Source organism: Sphaeramia orbicularis, chromosome 20 (assembly GCF_902148855.1).
Source record: "Sphaeramia orbicularis chromosome 20, fSphaOr1.1, whole genome shotgun sequence".
NCBI classification, from domain to species: Eukaryota; Metazoa; Chordata; class Actinopteri; order Kurtiformes; family Apogonidae; genus Sphaeramia; species Sphaeramia orbicularis.
In genome coordinates, this window is record NC_043976.1 from 36,451,140 (window position 1) to 36,477,764 (window position 26,625).

Consider the following 26,625-nt stretch of genomic DNA (forward strand, 5'->3'; position numbering starts at 1 on the left):
TGCTTGGATTTTTAAAGTGCTGGTGTCTATGGTGTGAGTTGGTGGTTTAGATAGTGGATGGCTTTTGGGAAAAAAACTGTTAATGAATCTGGTGGTACGTGATCTGATTGGCCTGTATCGTTTCCCTGAAGGCAGAAGAGTGAAGTGGTGATGACCGGGGTGGGAAGTGTCCGCGCTGATGTTTCTGACTCTTGTGTGGTAACGGGAATTTGCAATGTCCTGAAGTGGGGGAAGAGGGCAGCCAATGATTTTTTCTGCAGATTTTATAATCCTCTGTAGTGCTGTTTTGTCTGCTACAGAGCAGCCTGCATACCCTGCTGTGATACAGTAAGTTAAAATGCTTTCAACAGCAGACCGATAAAAAGTCACCAGCAGTCTCTTGCAGAGGTTATTTCTTTTACGGATCCCAAACAGTGTTTTATTTAATCCAGCGTGTCCTAATCTGAGTGCTTTGAGTATTATTTATGAAGGGTTCCTCATTTTCCTTGCTTTAAATTGTCTTTTCAGTGTTTTGTCACTGCAGTCTGTTCTCTGATTGGTGTTTTCTGATGATGTGTCAGACTGGTCACCTGCTTTCAATTAAAACTAATCACAACCTGCTCCTTCCTCTTCATTAAGTCTTCCTCAGGGTTAGTTCTGCTCTTGTGAAGGTCAAAAAAGTCTGTTTTAAAGTCAAATGTCCCATTAGAGAGTCAGATTTTTAATTGATGTAGAAAGTGGACTGTTTATCCATTTATCAGCTCTTTTAACTGAAGAAAACATGAGTGCTGTTATTGATCTGACTGTGGAGGAGAACATGCGTCCTGTTGACATGGACCTGACTCTTAATGCTACTGTCAGTTCTTCACCTGAACAGGTAACTTTTCATTTTAGTTTTAGATCCAGTAATGCCAGTTGGAGATGCCTGTCCAGTCTGGTTTGATTGAGGCTTTGTTTCTGCTCTGAACGTAGGCTGAAGAGTCAGGTGGTTCAGAGCCGCAGACCATGAGCGTGTTCCTCAGAGTGCGACCGTTTTCCAAAGAGGAGCTTTATAACAATGAAGATCAGGTACAGTATGAGCAGGTTTCTTTCAGTGCATGTTCCTGGAGTTATGAGGTGTCAAGAAGCGCAGTACAGCACACAATATAACTGATCAAATACACAAATATGTTTTATCTCAGATTTTCCTCATGTGACTTGCTTTTTTTTGCCCCCTCCTGTAGCTCAAAATAAAAAGAATGAGAGAATTTAACAAACCAAATACTGAGCTAAAGTGTGGGGAAAAAACACACTAAATGAAGAAAAATGACCAAAATAAGCAAGAAAAAGAATTTTTAAAATTACAAAGTATTCAAAATATGAAGAAAATAAGAAAAAAACAATCAACAAAAATAAGAAATGAACAAAATCAGCAAAAATTTTAAAAATGCCTGGACAAAAATGAATAAATGCAACAAAATGAATAAAATCAAAATAAGTGACAATGAATGGAAATTAACAAGTAGTGGACAAACTAAGCATCTGAAAAGAAGAAATTAGGCAATAAATAAAATTATCTAGAAGGTAACAGAAATACTTAACAAAAAAAAATTCATGAAATTGGCAAAAATAAAGAATAAAAAAAGCTAAGAAGTAAACGAAATGAGGAAGAAATGCCAAAAATAATCAATAAGAATGTTCAAAACCAACAAATTCATTTTAAAAAATAATAAAAACGAACCAAAAAATAAACAAATAATGAACAAGTAATGGATAAAATAAGCATCTGAAAAGAACCAAATAAGCAACATAATCAATATTCAATAAAAACTAACAATATCCAACAAATAGAAAAAAATACCTCCTGTTCTAAATCTCTTGACACCTTCTTATGCCTTTTATATTCTCTTTTTTATTTTTATATCTTTAAGACATTGCAGGACATAAATACTGTAACATCCTCCACAAAGCGGTTAAACCTGGTCACCCTACTGCTGTTTTTTTTTTTTTTTTTTTAATGTATTTTTATATATATATATTTATTTCCAGGGCTGTGTGGTGATTGAAAACACCCAGACCGTGACCCTGAAAGCACCAAAAGGTTCTGCCAATATGAAGAGCAGTGAAAAGGGCATCGGCATGTCCATCCACAAGTTCTCCTTCTCACAGGTCAGAAACATGTGAAATAAAATAACCTTTTAAATGTAACATACTGCATCCATGTTGACTGGATGGATACTCTTGGATGTGTATTTTTTTTAGATTTTTGGACCACAAACGTCTCAATCTGAGCTTTTTGAGGACGCTGTCAAAAGCCAAATGTCAGATTTCTTAGATGGGAAGGACGCGCTGATCTTCAGCTACGGTGTCACCAACGCTGGGAAAACCTACACGATCCAAGGTGAGGGTGGAAACCATTCAAGCAGTAACTGATCAGTCATGCTTCTAATGGTGTGTTTTGAAAAGTTCTTGGTAAGGGGTGTCAAACATATGGCTAATGGGCTAAAAGTGGCCCCTCATAGGGTTCAATCTGCCCCACAGGATGAATCTGCAAAGTGCAAAAATTACACAGAAGACACAAACGGTCACTGAGTCTTGAAAAGTAGTTTTGATCTTAGGGTGAGGTCAAGGGCGTCACAGATGGACAGCCCACTACTTTATGATTCATAACTTTTGAACCAGACAAGTTTAAGACAAATATTACACATAATTGGAAAGGTCTAAATGCCATTTTAACCCTTTCATGCACGAATTATGAGAACCTTAGTCAAGATTTTTTTCTTCAGTGTTTAGCCATGAAAAAAAACAAGGCGATAGTTTTTTTTTGTCTATGGAGTTACAAAAATATCCATGCATTTAATTTTTGAACAAAGAAGCATGTGTTTAAAACCTAATATCAGAAAGTGATATGAAAACAATGAAATAAAAACATTTTTAATGCTGCTAATCTGATGTCTTCTCACATTTTAACATATTCTAATGCTAGTAATTACTCACTTCATGGAGATAATATGCAAAAAAAAAAACCTTCTTGTCTAACAAATAATTGATTTACACTCGAACATGTTAGTGCAGATCAGGTTTATCAGGAACAGTAAAGTTACAGTAATGATCTGAATTATTGTGTATGGGATGGTACATAAGCGTCCACTGTGTTGGCTGATATGGAACTAAAACAACAAAACCCATTAATATACAAGAGAACAGCTGGAGAAGAACTGTCCACTGGAGTGGACAGTGCATGAAAGGGTTAAATGTACTCAAAGGGCAAAATTTAGTTGTAAATATTTTTGACTGAAAAATATCAAAAACTCTTGGACAAAAAAATGTCTATTTTTTGCAAGAATTACAACGTTCTCAAACGTGAAGTTTCTATGACATTTTCATCCTAAAATGCATTCAGTGTATACCTTAAACCCTCTATTTTACAACCCAATAACTAGAGTAAAAAACTATTTGATCATACCTAAATAGAAAGAGTTTTGAAAAATGGCAGCGTCACAGGTGGACAAAGCCAAAAATGTCACGGATTGAAAACAAAAGTAAATATCAAATTGACCCTTTCATGCACGAATGATGAGAACCTCAGTCAAGATTTTTTTCCTGAGTGTTTTTATTTCTCTTTAGGCATGAAAAAAAAACAATGCAATTGAAAATTTTCTTATGAAAAATAAATAAACAAAAACTATATAAAAAACAAGAAATAAAGTAAAAAAAAAAAAAAAAAAAAAAGACTTACAACTACTACTACTACTAATAAAAATGGTCTCATGAACCTATTTTACATGAAGTTGCAAAAATGTCCATTCAGCGGGACACCTTGCATTTAATTTTTGAAACGAAGAAACATGTATTTACAGATGAATTGTGTGAAAACTGTGTGTGTGGGGGGGACTTGTAGTTCTGGGGGTGAGAGTATGCTCAAGGGAGATCTACACAATGTTACCAATTCATGTCAGAAAAGATGTAGTGTCTTAAAACTTTAATAAAGATATATGCAAAAACAAACAAACAAAAAAATCCAAGAATATATAAGAGAACAGCTGTAGAATAGCTGTCCACTGTAGTGACCAGTATACATGAAAGAGTTAAACATTTTTTATTTCAATTATCAATATCATATACTTTTTTTTTTTTTTTTTTTTACAATATTTACAACATACAAATAATAACATTATATTCAAATGTATTTTGCATAGATATATGCATTTATTAATTTTAAACACTGTGTTTAGAATATGACATAAATAATATAATAGTCAAATATCAATGTATTTGGAATAAATTTAGTTTATTTATGAGAGTTTATTAAATGAACCCAGAATGACAGCAGAAAACTTTGACACTTTCCAAACATTAACACTTATAAAACTCATCACATTTTTTTTTCACAATTTTTTTTCTCATTTCAAAACACATTTTCCAGTTTTGTTTTGTTTTTTTTACACTCATTCTCTGGATGTGTATAGTTTGTGTATTTGTCAGATTTTTCAATGTTTGAAAAAATCTAAATTCTTTCAATAAAAAGAGAATTAGAATAAAAATACGTTTTCCTAAAAATATAAGTAATTACCTACCCAAAAATATAAATTTGGTGTAGATTATTGTAATTTAATTTTTTTGATCAGATGTTAAGCTTCCCTCGACTTCGCCCCTTAAAGTTAAATGCTGTATTTTTCCCAACCAGATGCCTTTTACCAAATGTTTTCTGTCTTTTGTAGATCCACTGTGGTCTGTTTGTAATGTCTAAATGACAAACTGAGGCATAATCTTGCTAAAATTACTAAAATACTATTATTCTTTAAAAAAAAAAAAGTCATTCTGGTTATTCTCAGAAAGGATAGTTTGTAATTTTCCTTTTTTTGCACTAAAACACAGACAACAATTTGGAATTATTATACTGGTATTTTACTGGTCCTGCAAAATGGACTGTATGTGGCCCCTGTTTGACATCCATGTCCTAGGAACTCCCAAAGACCGGGGGATTCTGCTCCGTGTTCTGGACTCCACATTTCAGCGCATTGAAGGCCACCAGTACGAGGGGATGGACCTGAAACCGTATCTCAGAAACGACGTCCAGTGTCTGAATCCAGACCAAGTCAAGCAGGAGAAGAGCCTCAGGGCTGCTATTTTGGCTGCATTCAAAGAGGTAAAAACATCCTATTTCTTATATTTATTAACTTTTTCAGAGAACAAACTGACCTCAGTGGCTTTTACTAATGTTGTAGTCAAACTGCCTACACCGAGCAATGACCAAAGTTTTACACAGTGATTAGGGCTTTTTTTTTTTTTTAACCACAAAAATTAAATAACCCTTAAAGGCAGATGTGTATTTTCCGTTTATGTTATGCACGTCATATCTAGAGTTTGCAAAATGTTTGACACCTCAACAGAAAACAAAAGAAAGTTTAGAAATTATTATTATTGTCTGAGACCGAGAAAAGGGCAAATAAAAATCTGAGACCTTCAAAAAGACCTATCTCAAGTTCCACAACACTAACTCACTGATCATTGACTTGTTTAACTGTACATTAAGCTGGGTTTACATACAGACTGGGTTGCAAAAAAAAAAAAAAAACACTAAAAGCTTGACCTAATCTATCAGATTTCTAAAACACATCTTCATCCTCAGTGCTCTCTGGTTTAATGGCTTTCCCTGCATACTTTTCATAACATCCACTCCATATTTAAGTCATTTATTATAATGCACACGTGTTCAGGGTCCGAGATTAGTTTGCTGCTGCTAATAAGTACAATGTGTTCCAAAAAACCCCAAAATTGCTCAAAAAACAATCGCTTTTAAGGACATAATTAAGTATATCTAGAAAACATTTTACTTTAATTTGTTCAGTTGCCTTTTTACTGTTTTGCAGCTTATTTTCCAAGTGTTTTCTGGAATTTAATGCAAATAATCTGAGACAATGACAGCCAACACAAAATATTCCTTTTTTTTTTTTTCTTTTTTGCTTACATCAGTATAAATACAGGATTTTCCAGTAGTGGCAGATGTTCTACTATGCAGCCTAATCAAATTTTTTTTTTTGTGAAACACCATCTGGGAAAAGTCAGGTTTGAAATATTTGCTCATATTAAAAAAGCATGATGTTTCAAAGTAGGTGTGTTTTGTTTTTTTTTGTTTTTATGGTTTTTTTTTTTTTGTTTTCCCACCTGTCCAAGTACGTGATCTTTTACTTTTGGATCCATCCCTACTGGAGAGGATCTTTAATCTCATTGTTATGGTCTTCCGTTTGTGTTCAAAAACATGTATGAGTTGTTCTTACGAGAATGACAAGAGATGTAATCAATTTACAAAAATTCAAAAAGTTTTTTTTTTTTTCAATTCAAATTAAAAAAAAAAAAAAAAAAATACAAAAAGGTTATCTTACATGTCACACAGTGGAAAAAAAACATGTATTCACTAACTCAGTAAGGTCTGTCTTTTTGCTGAGAGGTCACATGACACACTAAAGGTGCATTAAGTATCAATGAAGAAAATCAGATATTTCAAGTTCACAAAAATAAACTTCAAGCCCCCTAATAAAAGAATATTGGAGGGAATTAAAAAAGGTTATAGATGAAGTAACAGGTATTGAAACCCCCTTAATGTTTGAAATTTTGTACTTGGGAAACATTGATTCTGTAAATCTCTTAAGAAGGGATGATTACAAATTGACTAGAATAATGCTGCTGGCCAGTAAAAAGGCAGTCACCAGGAGATGGGGAACGAGTCTGGTGCCCAACATACAGGAACGGGAGGATGTTATGCTCAATATTTATGTAATGGAGAAAGTTACTGCATGTGTTAGGTTGGAAGTCGATAAGTTCAGAGATATATGGGAAGGATGGCTACATTATGTAAGAGAACATAGATCAGATTTTGTATAGGGGAAGTAATTTTACTGTTGGTTATGTGGGCTACTTTTCAGCAGGCATTAGTAACTACCAACATTTTATATGCAACTTGGTGAGAGACCAATTGAAGGAAATTGATTTTGTTTTTACACCCTGGTTCAATGCTATAAAGTTTGTGTTTTTTGTTATTTTTATTTATTTTATTTTATTTATTTTTTTATTTCTATATATTATTTTACATGCTTGTTGGAATGATTTGATCAGGTTACATGAGTATGTGGAGGTATACAGGGTGGGGAAGCAAAATTTACAATGAACATTTAGTTGTTTTTTTCTCAGCAGGCACTACGTCAATTGTTTTGAAACCAAACATATTGATGTCATAATCATACCTAACACTATTATCCATACCTTTTCAGAAACTTTTGCCCATATGAGTAATCAGGAAAGCAAACGTCAAAGAGTGTGTGATTTGTTGAATGCACTCGTCACACCAAAGGAGATTTCAAAAATAGTTGGAGTGTCCATAAAGACTGTTTATAATGGAAAGAAGAGAATGACTATGAGCAAAACTATTACGAGAAAGTCTGGAAGATACTATTAAAGAAGAATGGGAGAAGTTGTCACCCGAATATTTGAGGAACACTTGCGCAAGTTTCAGGAAGCGTGTGAAGGCAGTTATTGAGAAAGAAGGAGGACACATAGAATAAAAACATTTTCTATGATGTAAATTTTCTTGTGGCAAATAAATTCTCATGACTTTCAATAAATTAATTGGTCATAAACTGTCTTTCAATCCCTGCCTCAAAATATTGTACATTTTGCTTCCCCACCCTGTATATTTGATATCGAAACATTTGTATTGAAAAAGGTAATTTTCCAAATGTAAAGGAATTTCTTTTTTGTAAAAGTGAAATAAAATACAAAAAAAAAAAAAAAAACTTCAAATCCACAGTGCAACACACAACAAATCTCTGGTTATTCAAATAAAATTGTTAGTATTAATTCTTATTTATCATCATGTTTTGGCTCTTACACTCAAAGCTGGAATAATATCAGATTATCCTTGAAAATGCTCTGAATACTGCAAACATAGCATGATTAATGACACCACTAGAATTTAGAATAATAGTATTACTGAATACTTTTTAAGCGCACTTTTCCAGTTGAAATACACTTTTTTTTTAAAATTATTTTTATTTTCTTGTCCAGGAGTGTGATGCTCTCAAATTTGGATCCAGTTCAGAGTTCCTTCGTTGTTCGGCCACAAGCCTGTCATCCTCCTCCTCCTCTTCATCTGACACTGAAACAGGTTATTCTCAACACACAGTGATTATCCTGCATTACAATTAAGATACAAGTTGACAAAGTTTTAGTAAGGTGATTATCTCCAGAAAAGGAAATGACAGTTCCTTATGTTCTCCTTTTAGTGTTGGGACATAGTCCATCAGATTCAGACGTTGGCCAGTTTGCCTTATGGGTGGCCTTTTTTGAGATTTACAACGAGTGTGTATACGATCTGCTTCAACTTTCCCTCTGCTCAAAGTCTAAGAAACGAGCTGCTCTACGTGTATGCGATGACGGTGCAGGAAATGCATATGTTAAAGGTACCAGTGGTTGTTTGTAAACTAAAAAGTCACTGTCAGTAGCAAAATGTTAATTTACATCTAAGATGCACAATCTAAGAAATCTGTCATGCCTTTTTTTTTTTTTTTTTAAATTATTATTATTATTATTAATAATAATAATAATAATAATAATAATAATAATAATAATAATAATAATAATAATAATAATATTATTATTACTTTTTAAAAAATTATTTTTTAATAGATCTCAGGTGGATCAACGTCCATAATTTGAGCGAAGCCTGCAAGATCCTGCAATATGGAAACAAAAACAGAAGCGCAGCAGCCACTAAGATGAACCAGTCCTCCAGCAGAAGGTAAACCTCCATCATCATCATCATCATCACTTCTGTTATTATTTACAGTGTTTAAACTCACACTGTCTTTTCTTGCAGCCACAGCATATTTACCATGAAGCTGCTGAAGACTGATGGTGATACAGTTAAAAGCATCTCAGAGTAAGTATCACTATAACATCACATCTAGCAATGTTTTATGTTTGCACTTTGTTAATATTATTATTATTATCTCATATTGGAATATTTTACCTCCAAGAATGACGTTAATAAGTAATCATGTTTTTAAAACATCTTAAGAAATCTATAATCAATAATGAAACAATGCTAAATTAATGTAACTACGTTTTTTTTTCCTGTCTATGTGCTTTGTAAATGTATAAACTGTAATATTTTTATATTGAGAAGTAATTACGTTGTTTTTAAAACAAATCTTAAGAAATCTGTAATCAATAATGTTGTTCCTTCTAAATGTGGAATATTTAATTTTACCTTGTTTTGGTTTTTCATTTATATTGTCATACATGATGTTTTATTTCACTCCTTCATTTTTGGATTGATTTGACAGCATCATGTTGCGTTATTTCTGCCCTCTCTACTTTTATAGACTCAAATTTATTCGGAGTGTCATGTTTTCATGTTTGCTGTACATATTTTCTTTTATTGTGTTGTTTTCTGTGTTTTAGTGTCTTTACTTGCATCTTGTATTCTGCTGTTGTGCCCTTCTGCTTTGTCTGTTAAAGCACTTTGTAAACCCAGTTTTTAAAGGTGTTATATAAATAAAGTTATTATTATTATTATTATTATTATTATTATTATTATTATTATTATTATTATTATTATTATTATTATTATTTTATGAAACAATGCTAAATTAATGTAACTATTTTTGTGCTTTGTTAATATAAAAATTGGAATACTTTTATATTGGGAATGGACTCCAGGAAGAATAGTCTCTACTTTGGTAGAGACTAATGGGGATCCTGAAATAGAGAAATTACCAATAGTTTAATAGTAGTTGTATTAGATTAACTTTGGCCTCATTCATAAACATTCCTAACATATCCTACCCAGTGACAGGTCCCACTGAAATGAGGTAATGACCATTAATACCACTTTGCCTGTCCGTGGTCAGAATGTTTATGGCTGGAGTTGGATATATCATTGTGATGTAGTGTTGCAAAAACATAATGTATTTGTTGCCATCTATGGTCAAATCTGTACAAAAATCTGCAATCCTATATGTCAACTGGTTGGTTTTCTTTTATTACCTGCAGCTTTTATCTCCTCTAAATAAACTTGTAAAGTGCAAGAAATGATGCTTCTAATGGTGTTTTCCAGGTTTTCTCTGTGTGACCTGGCAGGATCAGAACGGTGCAACAAAACAAAGACCTTTGGAGAAAGACTGAAGGAGGCGGCAAATATAAACAACTCCCTGCTCATTCTGGGAAAATGCATCACTGCTCTTCGCAATAATCAGACTGACAGGTACCGTTGTTTTTTGTTTGTTTTTTTTACTTTATTTATAGAACTTTTCAACATTTATAGAACTTTTCCACATTTAACAAATATAACACTTGTAATTTCAAGTAATGTGTTCATAATACAAAGATTGACACCGGACATGATAAACAAACAGAACCCATAGAAAAGAAAAAGAAAAAAAGTAATACACACAAAACGCATAAGACAGTCAAGACACTGCATTCTGGTACCCTGTTGGCACCTGTCGCAGATGGGGTTTAAATCGGGGAATATTTTTGCAAGTTTAGTTTTAGAGAAGTGCTATCTATGTAAGATCTTGAATTGAATTAAGGAATGTCGTTAACATGTAGAGGAGGAAGCAACCCTAAGAAGTGCCATGTCCCACTCCTTGTCTGAGAGTTAGATACATCTACCTCAAAGCAGTATGGTGCAGTTTTAGAAAATGTGATGAATAAATTGGATGAAAAATGTCAACTCAACTGGTTTTTTGGTTAAAAATTAAAGCCCTGAGGGGACTGTGTTATATTTGTAAACCCCTCTCTTGTACTTTTTGCATCTAAATCCCCTTTTTCTCTTTTGTTGCTGATCAGAATGAAGAACAGCTACATTCCTTTCAGAGAGAGCAAGCTCACAAAGCTATTTCAGACTTTTTTCATCGGCAAAGGAAGAGCTTCAATGATAGTCAACATCAACCAGTGTGCCTCGACCTACGATGAGACTCTACATGTCATGAAATTCTCTGCCGTTGCTAAACAGGTTTGTCTGTCACGCAAAATCACGTGACTGAGCCATAGCATACAGTATATGCACACAGAGTTGAAATTAGCATATATTTGTTTCTCATTCTTTTTTTTCTCACATACAAAAAAATACAAGAAATATCTGCATTGCCTTAAAAGACACACAAAAACTGAACTAAATGGGTTGTAAAGGTTTAAGTCATTATTTAGTGTGACCTTTGACCCCATGATAAGAAGCAGCACGAACTATTAGAAACATCTGTCATGTATTGAATGAAACCTGGCATAAAAGATGAGAAAATTAATGAAATAAGTCTCATATTGTCAGAACAAAAGCATTAAAGACATGTTAAGTGCAAAGGGAGGTCACACTAAATATGGCCACTTTCATTCATTCGTTTGTTTATTTCGAGCATTTACAGAATACATACAAACTCAAAATTAAAAAAAAAAAAAAAAATCATCATCTATACTCGAAAAGGAGTGGGAAGAAGAAAAACTTATTTAATCCCACCCCCCTCTCATCATCAAATAACTTAACATAATAACATTTTAACCCTTTCATGCACAGTGGTCACTCCACTGGACAGTTACTCTACAGCTGTTCACTTGTATATTCATGGGTTTTGTTGTTTTAGTTCCATATCGGCCAACACAGAGGACATTTATGTACCATCCCATAAACTGACTTTCATACCATTACTGTAACTTTGCCGTTCTTGATAAACCTGATCTGCACTAACATGTTTGAGTGGAAACCAACTGCTAAGTGTTATTAGACTGTAATTACCAAGGTTTTTTTTTTAAGCAAAATTTTTTTTTTGCATATTATCTCCATGAAGTGAGTAATAATTTTTATTATTGTAATGTTAAAATGTGAGAAAATATCTGATTAGCAGCATTAAAAATGTTTTTATCGCATAGTTTTCCATATCACTTTCTGATATAGGGTTTTAAATACATGTTTCTTTGCTTCAGAAATTAAATGCATGGTGTCCAGCTGAGTGGACATATTTGTAACTCCTTAAATAAAAAAAAAAATGAAAACAACCTTTTTTTTTCATGCCTAAAGAGGAATGAAAACACTCAGGACAAATATCTTGACTAAGGTCCTCATAATTCATGCATGAAAAGGTTAAATACTCACTCCTGTCCTTTGACTTCAAGCAAGAACAATGAACAAAATTGGTTGTAACACTTTGGTTGAGAGAAGCTGTTGTTTTTCCCTGAAACTTTAGTTTTTCCTGCTGTTCATACTTCACATATATCCAGATTGGATTTACAGTTGCGGAAAAACATTATTAGACCATCAAAAGTCATCAAAAAGAATAGTTATGCAATCAAGTACTAACTCCTGTGTGTATCATGTGATGAAAACATGGAATGCCTAAAAGCACTGTTTTTGTCAGTACGATGCCATAGATATTGATGTAAGAACTGAAGTGATTTTGGTTATTATCAAGAAAACCATGGAAAATTGATAGATATCAGCTCTGAAATTAAACTAGTATGAGCTATTTTTGTTATCATTATATTTGTCCAAATAAATGTACCTTTAGTTGTATTAAAATGAACAAAAAATTGAAGAAAACAAGGGTTGTCTAATAATTTTTTCTGCAACTGTAAATGCAGAGACTGACAAATGCACATATATGGTCATTAGAACTTTAATAAACCAACAAACCTAATATTGGATGAAGACTTGTGTAAAGGACTGCATGCCCAACGAAATCTTACCTGGACTGTCTGTAGGTGGTGCAGGTGATTCCAGACAAGAACCTTGAATCTCTGTCTCCTTGTCTGGTCGGTCGGGATGGGAAACCTCTAGTGAAGAACGGGGTGATTGACAGCGAGGCCTTGGAGAGCTACCTGTCTGAAGAAGAGCTGCTGGATGAGGAAGAGGAGGCTGATGTGTCTCTACTGCCACAGAAAGTAAAACTACTAGTCCATGTTGCAGTATAAAAGTGCTTAAATAATCCTCCAACTATATGGATCCATATTCAGTCCTTCAAACTTGATGTTATTGTGCTGTACAATTATCTTTTTAGGACCTTCTCAGTATGATTGAGAATCTCCGGACAAAACTTCTGGCTGAGAGACGAAGAAACCTTGTCCAGGAAGTGGAGATCCGCAAAGAAATGGGAGATGCCATGTTGCAACAACTCATGGAGAGTGAAGAACTCCGGAGGTACGGTTCTGTGCAAAAGTCAGGGTTCGTACGGGGGCTTGAAATCTTTGAAAATGCTCAAATTTCAAGGTCTGAAAAGTGCTTGAATTTCAGTTTAAGTACTTGAAAGTACTTGTTGGAAAAAATTATTAGACCATCAAAAGTCATCACAAACAATGGTTATGCAATCCAGTACTTACTCCTGTGTGTATCATGTGACTAAAATAGACAGAAAAGAAAACATGGAATGCCTAAAAGTACTGTTTTTGTCAGTACAATGCTGTAGATATTGATGTAAGAACGGAAGGGATTTTGGTTATTATCAAGAAAACCATGGAAAATGGATAGATATCAGCTCTGAAATTAAACTACTGTCGTGGAGGCGTAAACGACAAAGAAATTCGTGGAGAATGGATTGGTTGTCAATCAGGCCTTCCTTTATTGTGCACAAGTGAGAAACTGACAAACGAAGCTTCGCCCTCTGTCAGAAGTCAGTTCTGACCTGTCCAGGAAGTCAGTCTAACTTATAGTAGCCTGCGCTAAGCTTAAATGTGGTTGGTTAATATGATGTATGACACTGTTGCTAAGCAGAAGAAAGAAAATAAGATACAGAGAGAATGCAAGACCTTGGAGTTGTCCTGGGAAGTTTTAGGGAGTTGGGTTATGCTGTATCTTGTGGTATCGTTGGAGACAAAGTAGCTTAGAAAACAGAATTGAGAAACTGAGAGTAAACATTCCTATCTAGGCCTGTGGTTAGAAAGAGAATGAAAACTGAAGAGCTATCATAGGCGTCTGATAAACTAATAGAAGACTTATGGTCAGTGTTAAAATCAGTATTAACACTACTATGAGCTATTTTTGATGTAATCATTATATTTATCCAAACAAATGTACCTTTAGTTGTACCAAGCATTAAAATGAACAAGAAATTGAAGAAAACAAGAGGTGGTCAAATAATTTTTTCTGTGACTGTAGAGTGTGTTTTCTGAACATATGGATCATTGGCGCACATGCCAAATATCAGTTAAAGGTAGGCTAGGAGATGTTTTCCTGGAGCATTTTTTTTTACTATTTTGCTTAAAATCCCCTCCAAACCCTGACTGCAACCAATTGATTAAATGCTCTAACACGAAAACAAAAAATTTTAGTCAACTGTGGAATGGACAGGACTGAAAAAACACCATCCAATCATTTTAACCAGCCCATCGAAATGATTGAATGGTGATATGTCTATCAAACTCAACTGCCATTTGTCCCTCCCCCTGCCCCCATCAGCAAGTACAATCCGGTCCTCTGGAGGCATGGCTTTGGGGGGAAGTCTGACAAAAGGGGTTTGGACTTTTGAATTTTGTATTTTCAAAATGTAGCTTGCTCTAACCTTTTTTTCCAGGATCTCCTACCCTACCTTTAACTGCCCAAGATGGAAATATTTCTGTCAAACCTCCAAAAAAACACACACTTAGGATTCTTCTTCTATAAAAAAGTTTTAGAGAGTTTGATGATAACACCTTTGCTAGCCTTTCTAATCCATTCTTACCACTGTCTGTTGGTAATTAAGTCATCATGATCAGTGGTAACTTCAGTTTTGAGTTGAAAAAAAGTAGAACATTTGCTTTTCATTTTCAGTCGCGAAATTGAAGAGCTCAAGGAAACGTACCAAGAGAAGTTGGAGAACACGTTTGAGATGTACAAGGATGCTATCAAAGAACATGCCTACCAGAGCGCCATGAGAAACCTGGAGGACGACTATGTTCCACTGGATGAGTTCATGGCTGAACAAGAGAAAGTAGAGGTATGTTAATCTACAGTTATTAAAGGGGTCATATTTTGCTAAACCCACTTGTATTAGTCTTTGGTTCATTTATTTGTGTTTTTGGACCCTAATAGTTCATAAAGTTTGAATTTGAACCCTTCAGGTGCTGCAAAGCTATCTTTATATTCATTCCGGCAAAAATTAACTGAATTTCTACAGCCTGTTTTAATTCCTTCTTAATTTGTTACATTTTATAACTAGTTGCGTCACAACATTTGCACATATAAGGTCAAGATTTCCGACGAACATCTCGGAGTACACCATAATTGTTTATCAGCAGCAGCGGTTGTAGTAAAAACTGAAAATATGTCCAGGCTTTGAGCCGATTACCTAAAATGTTCAGCTATTGGTTGAACAGGACAGAGCAGCACAACCAACAGCCTGGAGGGGGCGGGGCCTGAAGTGGCTCATGTGCATTTAAAGGGCCAGTGCTCAAAACCACCTTTCTGGTATCATTACTCAGAAATAGGGTTGAAGACGGACCTGTGGAGTTGAATGAATGAAGAATTCAGACCCAAGCAGAGCATTTACAGTTTATGTAGACCACAGGGAAATGTTGGAAAATGCAGAATTCCATTTAAAAAAAGCAAAATATCACTCGGGTAAGGTTGTTTTTTGGGTTGGTGACAAAAAACATCAGAATTCAACTTCTGTGTAGACTCTGAAACGTAGGTTGACCGAGTTGGAGACCTTAAGATTTAGAGAAAGAGGAGGTGGAGGAGTGTCTTCAGTTCTTACAGTGGATCAATCATGCCAGACTCAGCCCTCAAAAGAGACGGAATCATCATCAGGTTAGTATGGTCCTGTTTCAGCATTCCATTTCCATCCTGTCCATCTTGTGGGACTTGTAAAACTATTGTGTTAAAACCTTTTCTCTTTACAGGAGATGATCGATACAAACGTCTTTACAAAGAAAAATGTGCCATAGAGAGAATGTGTGAGGATAAACAAGAGGTAATGGAAATGAATAATGGATCAATAATGTAAAGGGCTTTGGGTGTCTAGAAAAGCGCTATATAAAATCCAATCCATTATTATTATTATTATTATTATTATTATTAATGAGGTCAAACTAAAGGATCTGACTGATCTGCCTTGGCAGAGGTGTGCACTCTCCAAGTGCTTTTCTAGTTATGCTATTATTCTGCCTGAGATCACATTGATCTTTATGTGGAACCTGAACTAAAATGACTTTGACACCCTTGACTGTTAATATCTTCAGTGTAATTTTTACGCTTTTTAAATTTAGCCCACGGGCCAGATTGGAACCTTTGCCAGGCCAGTTTTGGGCGGCTGGCCACATGTTTGGCACCCCTGTTTTAAAGAGTTCACTGCAAAAATCTAAATCTTACCAAGTGTATTTTTCTCATTTTTAGTCAAAATATCTCATCACACTTAAAATAAGACATAATCACCTGAAGAGTAACTTTTCAGTGAGATATAAGAACTTATTTTTACCTCCACCAGGAGGTATTGTGACCACTTTGCTTAGTGTGTTTGTTAGCAAGATAACTCAAAAAGTTGTGGACGGATTTTCATGAAATTTTCAGGAAATGTTGATACTGGCGCAAGGAACAAATGATAAAATTTTAAATTTTGGTTGTGATCGGGGGTGGGGGGGCAGATCTGTCTTGGCGGAGGTCTGTGCTCTCTGGGTGCTTTTCCTGTTAGACAATAGATCTTGAAAATCTTATTTCAAGAAATCTTGCCAAGATCATTTCCACTTGTTCCACTGGCAGATTTTTTTTTTTTTTTGCTTAATTACAACAAAAAAAATCTTGAATCAAGAAGAGAAAAAAAAAAAAATCTGTCAATGGAAAAATTATCTTGGTAAAATTTAAATTTTTGCAGTGTTGTAAAGTATGGTTGTACTTTATCACGCAGTCACTTTTCAGCTCTACATAAAATGTTTGGTCTCCAGTTGATTCTGTCTCTAGAGAAAAGGCTAATAGGACTTAATGAAACACTTCAGAAGGTCAGAGACGGATTCCTGGAGAAATCAGCTGATGTGGAGGCTCTGCAGAGGAAAACTGATGATCAGGTAAGAGTGTGACTTAGTGTTACTTTAGTTTTATTTCTGAGATGCAAAAGAGGCATTTTCTCACTTGCCACCTTCAAGAGAATAGTAGTCTTTATGTTTTCCTCTCCAGGCTAAATCTATGGATGGTATGCTGCGGCAGATTATTGAAAAAGACAGAGAAATAACCTCACTAAAGGCAGAGCTTGAAAAACTCTCCCAGAAGTCCCCTGTGCTGCTGAAGACTAAGAAAGGCCTCCTTGCCAACCTCAAGGAGGCGGTCATTTCTCCACGAAAGGAAGCAACAACGCGAACTCTGAGGAAAACAATGAAGACTGCACACCGCTGAGGGTCTACAAGTTGCAGAGTTTGACAACATGATCCCCCAAAGCATTTTTATTTATTTCTTATGATGTATTGCTCTTAATTATTTTTTGAATAAATTACATAAATATAAAAAATAAACTGTATTTTCTTATTACAGGGTGCATCCTTGTTCTAAGAATTAAATGCAAACTTCAGTTCAGTTACCTCTGAAGGCCTTATCACTTAAGGCCTTATTTAGGAGATATACACTGGAAAAAAATCTAAATCTTACCAAGTGTATTTTTTTCATTTCAGGTCAAAATATCTCATCGCACTTAAAATATGACATAATCACCTAAAGAGTAACTTTTCAGTGAGATATAAGAACTTATTTTTAGACAATAGATCTTGAAAATTTCATTTCAAGAAATCTTACCAAGATATTTTTCACTTTTGCTTGATTTAAGCAAAAAAAAAAAATTTTTCCCGCTTAAATCAAGCAAAAATTCTGCCAATGGAACAAGTGAAAAATATCTTGGTAAGATTTCTTAAAATAAGATTTTCAAGATCTGTTGTCTAAAAAGAAGTTCTTATATCTCACTGAAAAGTTACTCTTTAGGTCATTGTTTCAAGTGTGATGAGATTTTGACTAGAAATAAGAAAAATACAGTTGGTAAGATGTAGATTTTTGCAGTGACCTGTTCACAAAAGTCTGTCTGTTACCAAATCTATATCAACAGTAAACAAATCAAGCAAATGCAAAACCTTTTCTGATGATTATCGGTGCAATGGCATTTCCTAATCACTGCATACAGGTTCTTGTTTTGCCATGCATCTGTGTATACGTACAGTACACTGCTCTAAAAAGACTTAATGCTTTGTACAAGCTGAATTGTATCAACCTGGTCAAATGAGGGCATCCATTATCTGAGGCCTGAAGGGCAAGAATACCACAAAAGACTGATAACGTCAAAGAAACTGCATACAATGTTGACTTCTGTTGAGTGCATCACTCTTCACTAATTTGCCCTTTATTTATTTTGCCATTTAGACACTTTAGATCCTAAATGTGACATGTTTTCATCATGCAATGCCACCATTTGGATGCGACATACTGACCTTTACAGTTGAGTGAGAGTGGCAGTGCAGCCCCTCTCACTTAGTGAAAGGACCAGTGTGGTGGAGGCAGCCAGCTGCTCTTCTATCTCTCTGGACCCAGTGATAGTTAATGAGATTAGCTGTTCGTCTTAACCTGCGTCAGTGCGAAGGGGTCAATCACTGGATTAGCACCTCGCCTGGCTGTTACATCAGTTTATTACATGTTTTTTGTCATTTTTCACTACTCTTTGCAGCTCATTTTTCAGTCTTCGAAGGATGTTTAGCGTCTGTCATTTAATTACTGGAGTGGAATACTGTATCTCCACATGGGGCCCTGGGACTGAGTCTGCCTCTTCACTCGGACACTGAATGAAGCATCTTCCAAGGGGGGAAGAAGAGCAGGGGCAGCCGGACAAGTAAAGTGCAGCTGGGCCAAGATCTTGCCTGCTGTGGCAGAGTCTGAGACTCTGGGCAAGTCATCCTCATGCCACTTATAAATAATAAAGTAGGCGATGATAGCACGGTCAACACAGACAAAGCTGTGACTGATGGGAAGGCTCTGGTGGAGTCCCTGGTAAAGGTAAGATGCTACAAGTTGAACCATTTTAGTATGTACTGTAACACTGTGGCGTAATAATGCTGAGGCAACATTCAAGTCTAGTCTTTGTCACAGTAGTTCACGTGGATTTTTTAAAACCGAGCTGCTCGTTGTCTTCCAGTACTTATAAAACCATACAGGTCTTTTCTGCAAATCTGAAGATGCAAATATTTCTGCCTGGTTGAGAAATGTTTGCCATTGGCAAGAATATCATATTTTTACGAGCTAAACTATACTATAAGCAAGACATCCAAGAATCCTTCCCTCCCTGTGGCTAAAAAAGCACTTTAACTCACAATCATCTCTTGGTCCACTGCATCCTTGTGGCCACTATAATGACATGCATTCTACTCTCAGCTATTGGTTTGTATTTACTTGTTTTAACTAGTCTAGCTACTCTTGTTTTATTGGTTGGCATTTATTTAGGATGCATGTATATGCAAAAAAATAATGGATCAATCACAACTCTATAGCAACAATTATCTGTGCATGCACACCTACAGATTTACGTGATACAAATCTAATGCATACATAATTTTGCAATGCATGATATATCAGTATTTGCACTGATATGGAGTTTATTGATTTTACTAAAAAATCGGAGCAATATTACAGCAGTTTTGATATGCAGAACAGTAGTGAGAGGACAAATTATATTAAGACACAAGTGACATTATCGTACTGCTTATAGGATTGCAAAATTAAACTATATTAAATATTACAATGTAGAACATATGTGGTTTAATATAAAAGTAAACACGTCAGAGGGAACATTAGTTAAAGTTTTTGAAATGTAATACTTCAATCATGTTAAATACACAAAATTATATCAGTATAGTGCATTTAAAACACTATAAATTAGTAAAATAATCTTGCAATGTCATATATATCATAACTGTGCGTGCTTCCCATCTGTCTGTGCTTGGAGCCACTTAACACTGCTGCACAAGGTTGTCATGGCTTATCTAGAAATAGATCAATGATAATAAGATTATTCATAATTTTTTTCATTAACCTACACCTAATCCTCAAGGGTAAGCGCTGCTATATGTCTATTAATAAAACATATGCTTTACATCATAGAATCACTATAGTTCTACTTTATACATTTACCCCTCAATGTTTCATACAGCTTCAGTGGACTGACATGAATCACTCACACTAAACTGTTCTGAATAGGATTAATATAGTAAGTACGACAAATGCCCAGGTATGACGACTGAAGTGAATGGTTCACTGGAAACTTTAACTTGATCAGGTGAAGTGGACAGCAGCGTATGTACAGACTAAATAAACTGGATTTTTATGTTCCTACCTAAAGTAACAGAAAAAAAAAAACAGATTCTTGTCTCAATCAGTGAACAGGTCTGAGTACAGCAGCCCTGAGTGACCAGCAGAGGTAGCAAAAGGACACCGTTTACTCCAGTATAAGTCCAGATAATTATGTGTAGATCTGCTTATTCATCATTACTCAAATAAAATAACCTCTGACATGTATCCAGAACATAAAATTAAAGTTTCTTTTCCTACTGTTTGTGGGTAAAGTTAACTCAACCAAATGTCATATTAATAAATGTAAATAATATTAAAACATTTTAAAAATGCATATATCCTTAAAATAATAAACATTAACCTCCTAAGACCCAGAAAATGTCAGCAAAGTACAAGCTTTTTTTGTTTTTTATTAAATAAGTGGCTATATTTGAAACATCATGATGCAACAGTTTTTTCAGATGCAGTTTTTAAAATTTTTATGGAATGTCCTTTACGGTGGACAATTTTCTTTTCTTTTTTTTTGTATAAAGTTGTGAAACTCTTGTCCACAAATGTGGACAGAAAACCCATTGGTGGGTCTTAGGAGGTTAACATCACTCTTGCAGTACTGTTGCATCTTGTATCATTTTCACCAGTTATATTTATTATGCAGATGTAATATATACCATGCATGCACCATGATGGTTTTTTAGATATGACTTTATTTATCCTGCCATGAGGGAATTTCACAGTTAACAGCAGCAACATACTACAAACAAGTGCAAAGAAAAGACAGAAAAACCACAAATGAGTGAGAAATTTAATATAAAAAAAAAGAGAATTTTGGTCTCCTCCCGACTATGACTATGACTATGTCTCTCGGCTGGCCTGGGAATTCCTCGGGGACCCCCGGAAGAGCTGGAGGAAGTGTCTGGGGAGAGGGAAGTCTGGGCGTCCCTGATTAGACTGTTACCCCCGCGACCCGGCCCCAGATAAAGCGGAGGATAATGAATGAATGAATGAATGAATGAAGAGCATTTTGGTATTTATATTAACATTTATATAAACAGAGAATTAGAATTGAAAATTTGAAAATGTAAAAATTTTAATAGCATTTACATATTTACATTGTGGTTGCCAATGGTGTGATATGGAGGGGTACTTAGAACTGTTCAAAAGTCTGATGGCTGATTGATGATTTCTATGTGTTGTTGTTGCTCTTGAATGTTAATGTCGTTGCAAATTCATCCAGTGGGCCGGACTGAACCCTTTGGAGGGCTGGATTTGGCCCATGGGTCACATGTTTGATGGCCCTGCTATATAGAAAGAGAAACGGGAACATATCGATTGAAATGGGCTTTGATGAGTTGTTACAACAGAAATTCGATCATAAAAAAGGTCAAAAAGGTTCTTGAGAGGCCCGTTCTTTCACATCTTACTGAAAAATTAAGAAAAAAAATTATTTTTTTTATTTCTTTTGGAGATTTTAACACAGTGCAATTCCCATGCACCTTCCTATTAATTTCCTCTGTGCATAAATATTTACTAAATAAATACCTGTTTCCTTGGTCTCATACAGGTGGTGGCATGTTACCGGCATCTGGCCTCATGTGTCGGTAGCTGCACGGACAGTTTACAGCTCCGAGATGAGTTACGGCAAACACGAGAAAAGGCCCAAAAACTGTCCGGGGCCGCCTGTCAATACCTCACCCAACACCTGCGGGACAAGAGCCTGCCTGAAGATGAGCGCAAGGAGATGGAGCTCCTCTGGGTGGCCTTCTCCTCCAGCCTGGAGCTCCTTCATATTGACATGTGCAAGGTTTTCAACATAGGTGACATTTTCTCCCTGGCCGACAGTGGCTCATTGGTTCAAACTGGACTACAAGGTAAATGATCACGTCATATATCCACATTGTGCTCTGGTGTTTCTTTATAATCTCTATTCCTTAGTATAAAACCATATTTCCACAGGTTAAGGATCAGCGTATAAGGTTCATGGGGATTTAAAGGGATGAGCCGTTTATAGTAGGTCAGGTTCACAGAGGCCGCCATGTTGTAGCACCATGTTCCGGCAGGAGCCTTTTCCTGTTGTATGGAGGGTAACTGGAATAAATTTATTATCCCCTTAACCAAAAACCCAAGATTGGGCTGGCGCTAACAAGGAACTTTACAATATTTGGTACTGAATTGGATGCGATCCACAACTTCATCTCAATATCACACACTGAACCTTTAAGCCCAGAAGGAGAATTTAGGTCCGAAACTGCAAGAATGTTTACATATGTCAAAGTAAAAATGAAAAAAAATGCTCATCTATGAAGTTAATTACATGAAGAAATGCAAAATGTAGTGGGACTGCATTTTTGTGAACATGATATTTACACTGTTATTTCCGACTAATCTGTCACAACCAATTACTAGTTTTTGTCTCTCATGATTGGGTGGTCTTGCTGCTCCAAGTCATGTAGTATACCTCTAACTTCTGGAGTAGTTTGATTTTAGTTTGGTGTTTCAACAGTTTTAATTCAGCACTTTATTTGCAAACAAAAACACAAGATTCGCAAAAATCCACAAAGACAATCCACTGTTTGTCCTTTATAATTATAGTGTTAATGCAAGTGACATTTCCTGAGCTAATTTAATATTTAGTTTTATTTTGGTGCATGTTGCAGAAGAATTAATGAAATAATGCGAAAACCAGTTCCCTTGGGGTTGTCTTTCTTTACTGAATGTGTTTTAGCTGTGTCCATGCATCTCCATAAAATGATATGTTCATCAGTTACATTTTAAAGGTTATATCTTAGGAACCCTTGATAGAATGTTTTAAAAAATTGGCATAAATATACAATTGGGCTCAAGGGTCAAAGAGATAAAAAAAAAAAAAAATTTGGCCACGGGTTAATGTTGCTGTGATTTCACAAATCATGTTTTTGGCCCTAACTGCAGAATTCATAGCCTTATTATGACAAATGTTCAATATATTTTCATCTACAAGGAGCTGTTTTTGCAAAAAGAAACTGCTGAGAGGATTCAGTAGTCATTGATTTCAGTTCAGTTCAACACAGCTGCTACTTATCGGGTATTCGTTACAAAAAATCTGACATTAATTGTTGGTTGTTGGATGTGAAAGGGATTGGTTGGTTGTCCTGTGATGAACTGGTGATACATCCAGAGTGTACCCCACCTTTGCCCAGTGGTAGCTGGGATAGGCTACAACACCCCCCTGACCCTCATGAGGATTAAGTAGTTTGGAAAATGAATGAATGAATCATTGTAGGTTGTCGGTAATCGATAGAACTGCATGAAGAGATGATGATGTGAAAACAATGAGCTGGTTCTTGTTTATTTACTCCTTTGTACTATTTATGTCTTGTAAAGAAAATATGTTTCTTCATTTTAGTTTATACACATTTCTGCAAAAAAAAAGATAAATTAAGAGATTAAGTTAACAGGTTAGAAGTATCCATGGTTTTTAAAGTAAAATCTCCCCCATTTTGTCAAAACACAACAAAATCATGTTTGACTTTTAAAACATATTTTACAGACTGAAATCCTCATATTTGTGGTTTTGCAGGAGGAGGGACTGAAGTAGCAGCTCGAGCGCTCAGCATGCCAGACCTGAACCAGGCCGAGGCCCCCACCCTCCCTGAAGGCCTTGAGAGCCAGGAGCGGAACACCATGGAGCAGGAGATCACCCAAATCGATCACATGATCGACGACATGGAGATGAAAGTGAACGTCCTGCGTTGGATGGTGGAGCCCAAAGGACCACAGTACGCCGAACCACTCAACAGCACCGACAGCATGGCCCTGCTGACCATGGACGAGGAGCAGCCTGGACACCAGCCTCAAAACCAGCGCGGGTTCATCTTTGTGACCTTATTACTGGGGATTGTGTTTGCAGTGCTGGTGTTATCAATCTGTGTTGTCTTTTTATCATAAGCAAAACCTTAATACACATTTTCCATAAAAACCTCAACAATTTTCTCAACATCGCAAACAATATTACTGTAAAAAAAATAAATAAATAAATAAAAGGCAAGTTTTGGAAGTAGAACCTGTACATACTTGTAATATTAAGAGTTTTGTTTTGTGATAGGAGCTAAATTTATAGTGCATGAGATTCTTAATCTAAAAATACAGCAAAATAAATCTCGAGGCGAACTAGCTTGCCGTTTATTGCAGTGAATCCAAAGCTGCCATATGTTCTAAACTACCTTTGTTACACAAAGTGACAGTAAAAACATACATTGCCAGATAGGCCAGATCTAGTGGAATAACACGGATATGGCAGTAAATGTTAGTTAGTTCATGATTTTACAACTGTAAAAAAGACAACACATTCTTTTTTTTCCCCTTTGCTCCTATATTTTCCTAGCTCAACTGTGACACATTGAGTCACTGATTTTACAAAAATCAATTTATTCCATTTAAATTTCATAGACACTGATGCTTTATAGCAGTTAATTGATGCTGTAATAAGCTGAATATTGACATAAAACCGATGAAAAATTACTTATTGCATACAATCATTGCTGTAAAGAAGTAAAACTGTATAGATATGCACTTTAAAAATGTCAATTTTGATACGAAAATGTGTTGGATCCCCATTTTTCATAACTGACACCTCAGTTTACTTCACTAACTTATATTTTATTAACAAAATTAATATATAGAACAAAAGAGGGTGTGTGAAATTCAGTAAGGCTTGCATGGGTTATAAGATAAATGACAATATGCAAAAAATATTATGGCAACAAAATGACACATAATATTACTGAGCAGATTTAAAGTAGTAAAATAATAATAAAAAATAAAAATAAAATAAAAAGTATTTGTAAAAGCTGATCAAATGTAGTCAATGGCCAGTAAATATTTAACATGAAAGATAGATTAAATATTTATCCGAAAAATATAATTTTTATTTTAATATTTCACAAAAAACTTAATTTAGATTAATACTTGGATATTTATATTTTCAACCAGCTCAAATTCTAGATATTTAGATAGATTTATTTTAATAAATTATAATCCTTTTGAGAAACTGACACATTTTATCCCCACTCTACTCAATAGCATCTTGACAAGATAAGTGGCATAGATTGTTCATCAAAATATCATTGAAATTTTTGTTGACTTATGAAATATTATTTCAACAAAGCAACAACATGAAGTGGAAATTTAAAGTATGTAATGTTCCACGGACAAACCACAATAATGATGCTGTCAATCATCATATTGGACCCTCTGTTAGTCTGTTTGATGTATTTACCACCATTTCAAAATTTCTGTTTATTCTGCTGTGTTTTGGAATCAGCCTAAATATAAAAGCAGAAACAACTCAGTTTTTTTCAGCTCTTCTCATTCGCTGCACTGTTCATGATGTGTGCAGTTCTGTCTGAGATATAACTATCTGAGCACTGTGTCCTCATTTTGTTTTGAACTTTCTGATACAGCTTGACAAAGGTGTGGGTGTGTTTCTGTATGTTTTAGAACAATACTGCGGTGAAAGAATATGGGAATCAGGCTTCCTCCATCTCTCATTGAATAGAGGAAGCCAAGTTACATACATTACCTTTAAAAACAAAAGTATGAGTGAGTATTATTTAAGATTTAACCTTGATTTGCTTTATTACTTTTAACCTGGGAGGTGCGTATGACAGGGCTACATGAAAGTAGGAAATATTACTGTATGTACTTCAAAATGCATGTACATGACCTTAACTATACGCTTTCAAAAGCAGATCAATAAACAATTATATGTATGAAAGTGGTTTTCTGGTTCTTTAGGTTTGGATCCAGTTACAGGTCAAAACACGGTATTCGAAATCTCTCCGACGGGACATTTTAGAGCCAATTTGGCAGATTAGTGTCGCTAAATGACCCACAATTTTCCTTTAAAATTCATTTTTTCTGTAGTTGGACCATAAGGGATTGTCCAAAACAATGAGCTACTTTATATTGAAAAAAATGTTGGAATGGCAATCAGTTAAAGCTCACTCTCTGATGGGACATTACTGTTTTCACCCTTATAGGTGGAGTTGCATTTGCACATAAAAATGGAGGATTCTTTTATCACAGACCTCAGTTCCAGAACATTGTTGGGACTCATGTAGAACGAGGCCTGGCATTGTTCTGGGAAAAGATGTGACCGTAGCATAAATATGTCGCTGTTCTTCCAATATACATTCTCATTGATGGTACCGTCACATAAACAGTGGTGGCCAGAATTATTAGAATATGTCTCATCTGTTTTTTTCTTTTTTTTTTTTTTTTTTTTTTTGCCATTAAAATGCCCATACTGGAAAAAAATCAAAATCTTTCATCAAAATCTCTATTATTCTACTTGAGATCACATTGGTCTTTATGTGGAACATGAACTAAAATGACTCTGACACCCTTGACTGTGAATA

The 26,625-nt window shown here is 35.1% G+C and overlaps 2 protein-coding genes across 2 annotated transcripts; both read left to right on the forward strand.

The window, feature by feature from the left end:
• Positions 1-760: 760 nt before the first annotated feature.
• Positions 761-17,347, forward strand: LOC115411068 (kinesin-like protein KIF20A). The gene is made up of 18 exons (XM_030123009.1): positions 761-856; positions 952-1,047; positions 2,008-2,127; positions 2,221-2,359; positions 4,923-5,107; positions 8,023-8,122; positions 8,268-8,417; positions 8,644-8,755; positions 8,834-8,896; positions 10,076-10,222; positions 10,810-10,975; positions 12,712-12,891; positions 13,008-13,147; positions 14,753-14,918; positions 15,598-15,730; positions 15,823-15,893; positions 16,861-16,980; positions 17,090-17,347. The coding sequence occupies exons 1-18, from the start codon at positions 761-763 to the stop codon at positions 17,303-17,305; spliced, it is 2,400 nt and encodes a 799-aa protein (XP_029978869.1). The 3' UTR covers positions 17,306-17,347.
• Positions 17,348-18,501: 1,154 nt separating this feature from the next.
• Positions 18,502-25,975, forward strand: rgs9bp (regulator of G protein signaling 9 binding protein). Its single transcript, XM_030122978.1, has 3 exons — positions 18,502-18,940; positions 21,792-22,098; positions 23,787-25,975. The coding sequence occupies exons 1-3, from the start codon at positions 18,845-18,847 to the stop codon at positions 24,152-24,154; spliced, it is 771 nt and encodes a 256-aa protein (XP_029978838.1). The 5' UTR covers positions 18,502-18,844; the 3' UTR covers positions 24,155-25,975.
• Positions 25,976-26,625: the final 650 nt, after the last annotated feature.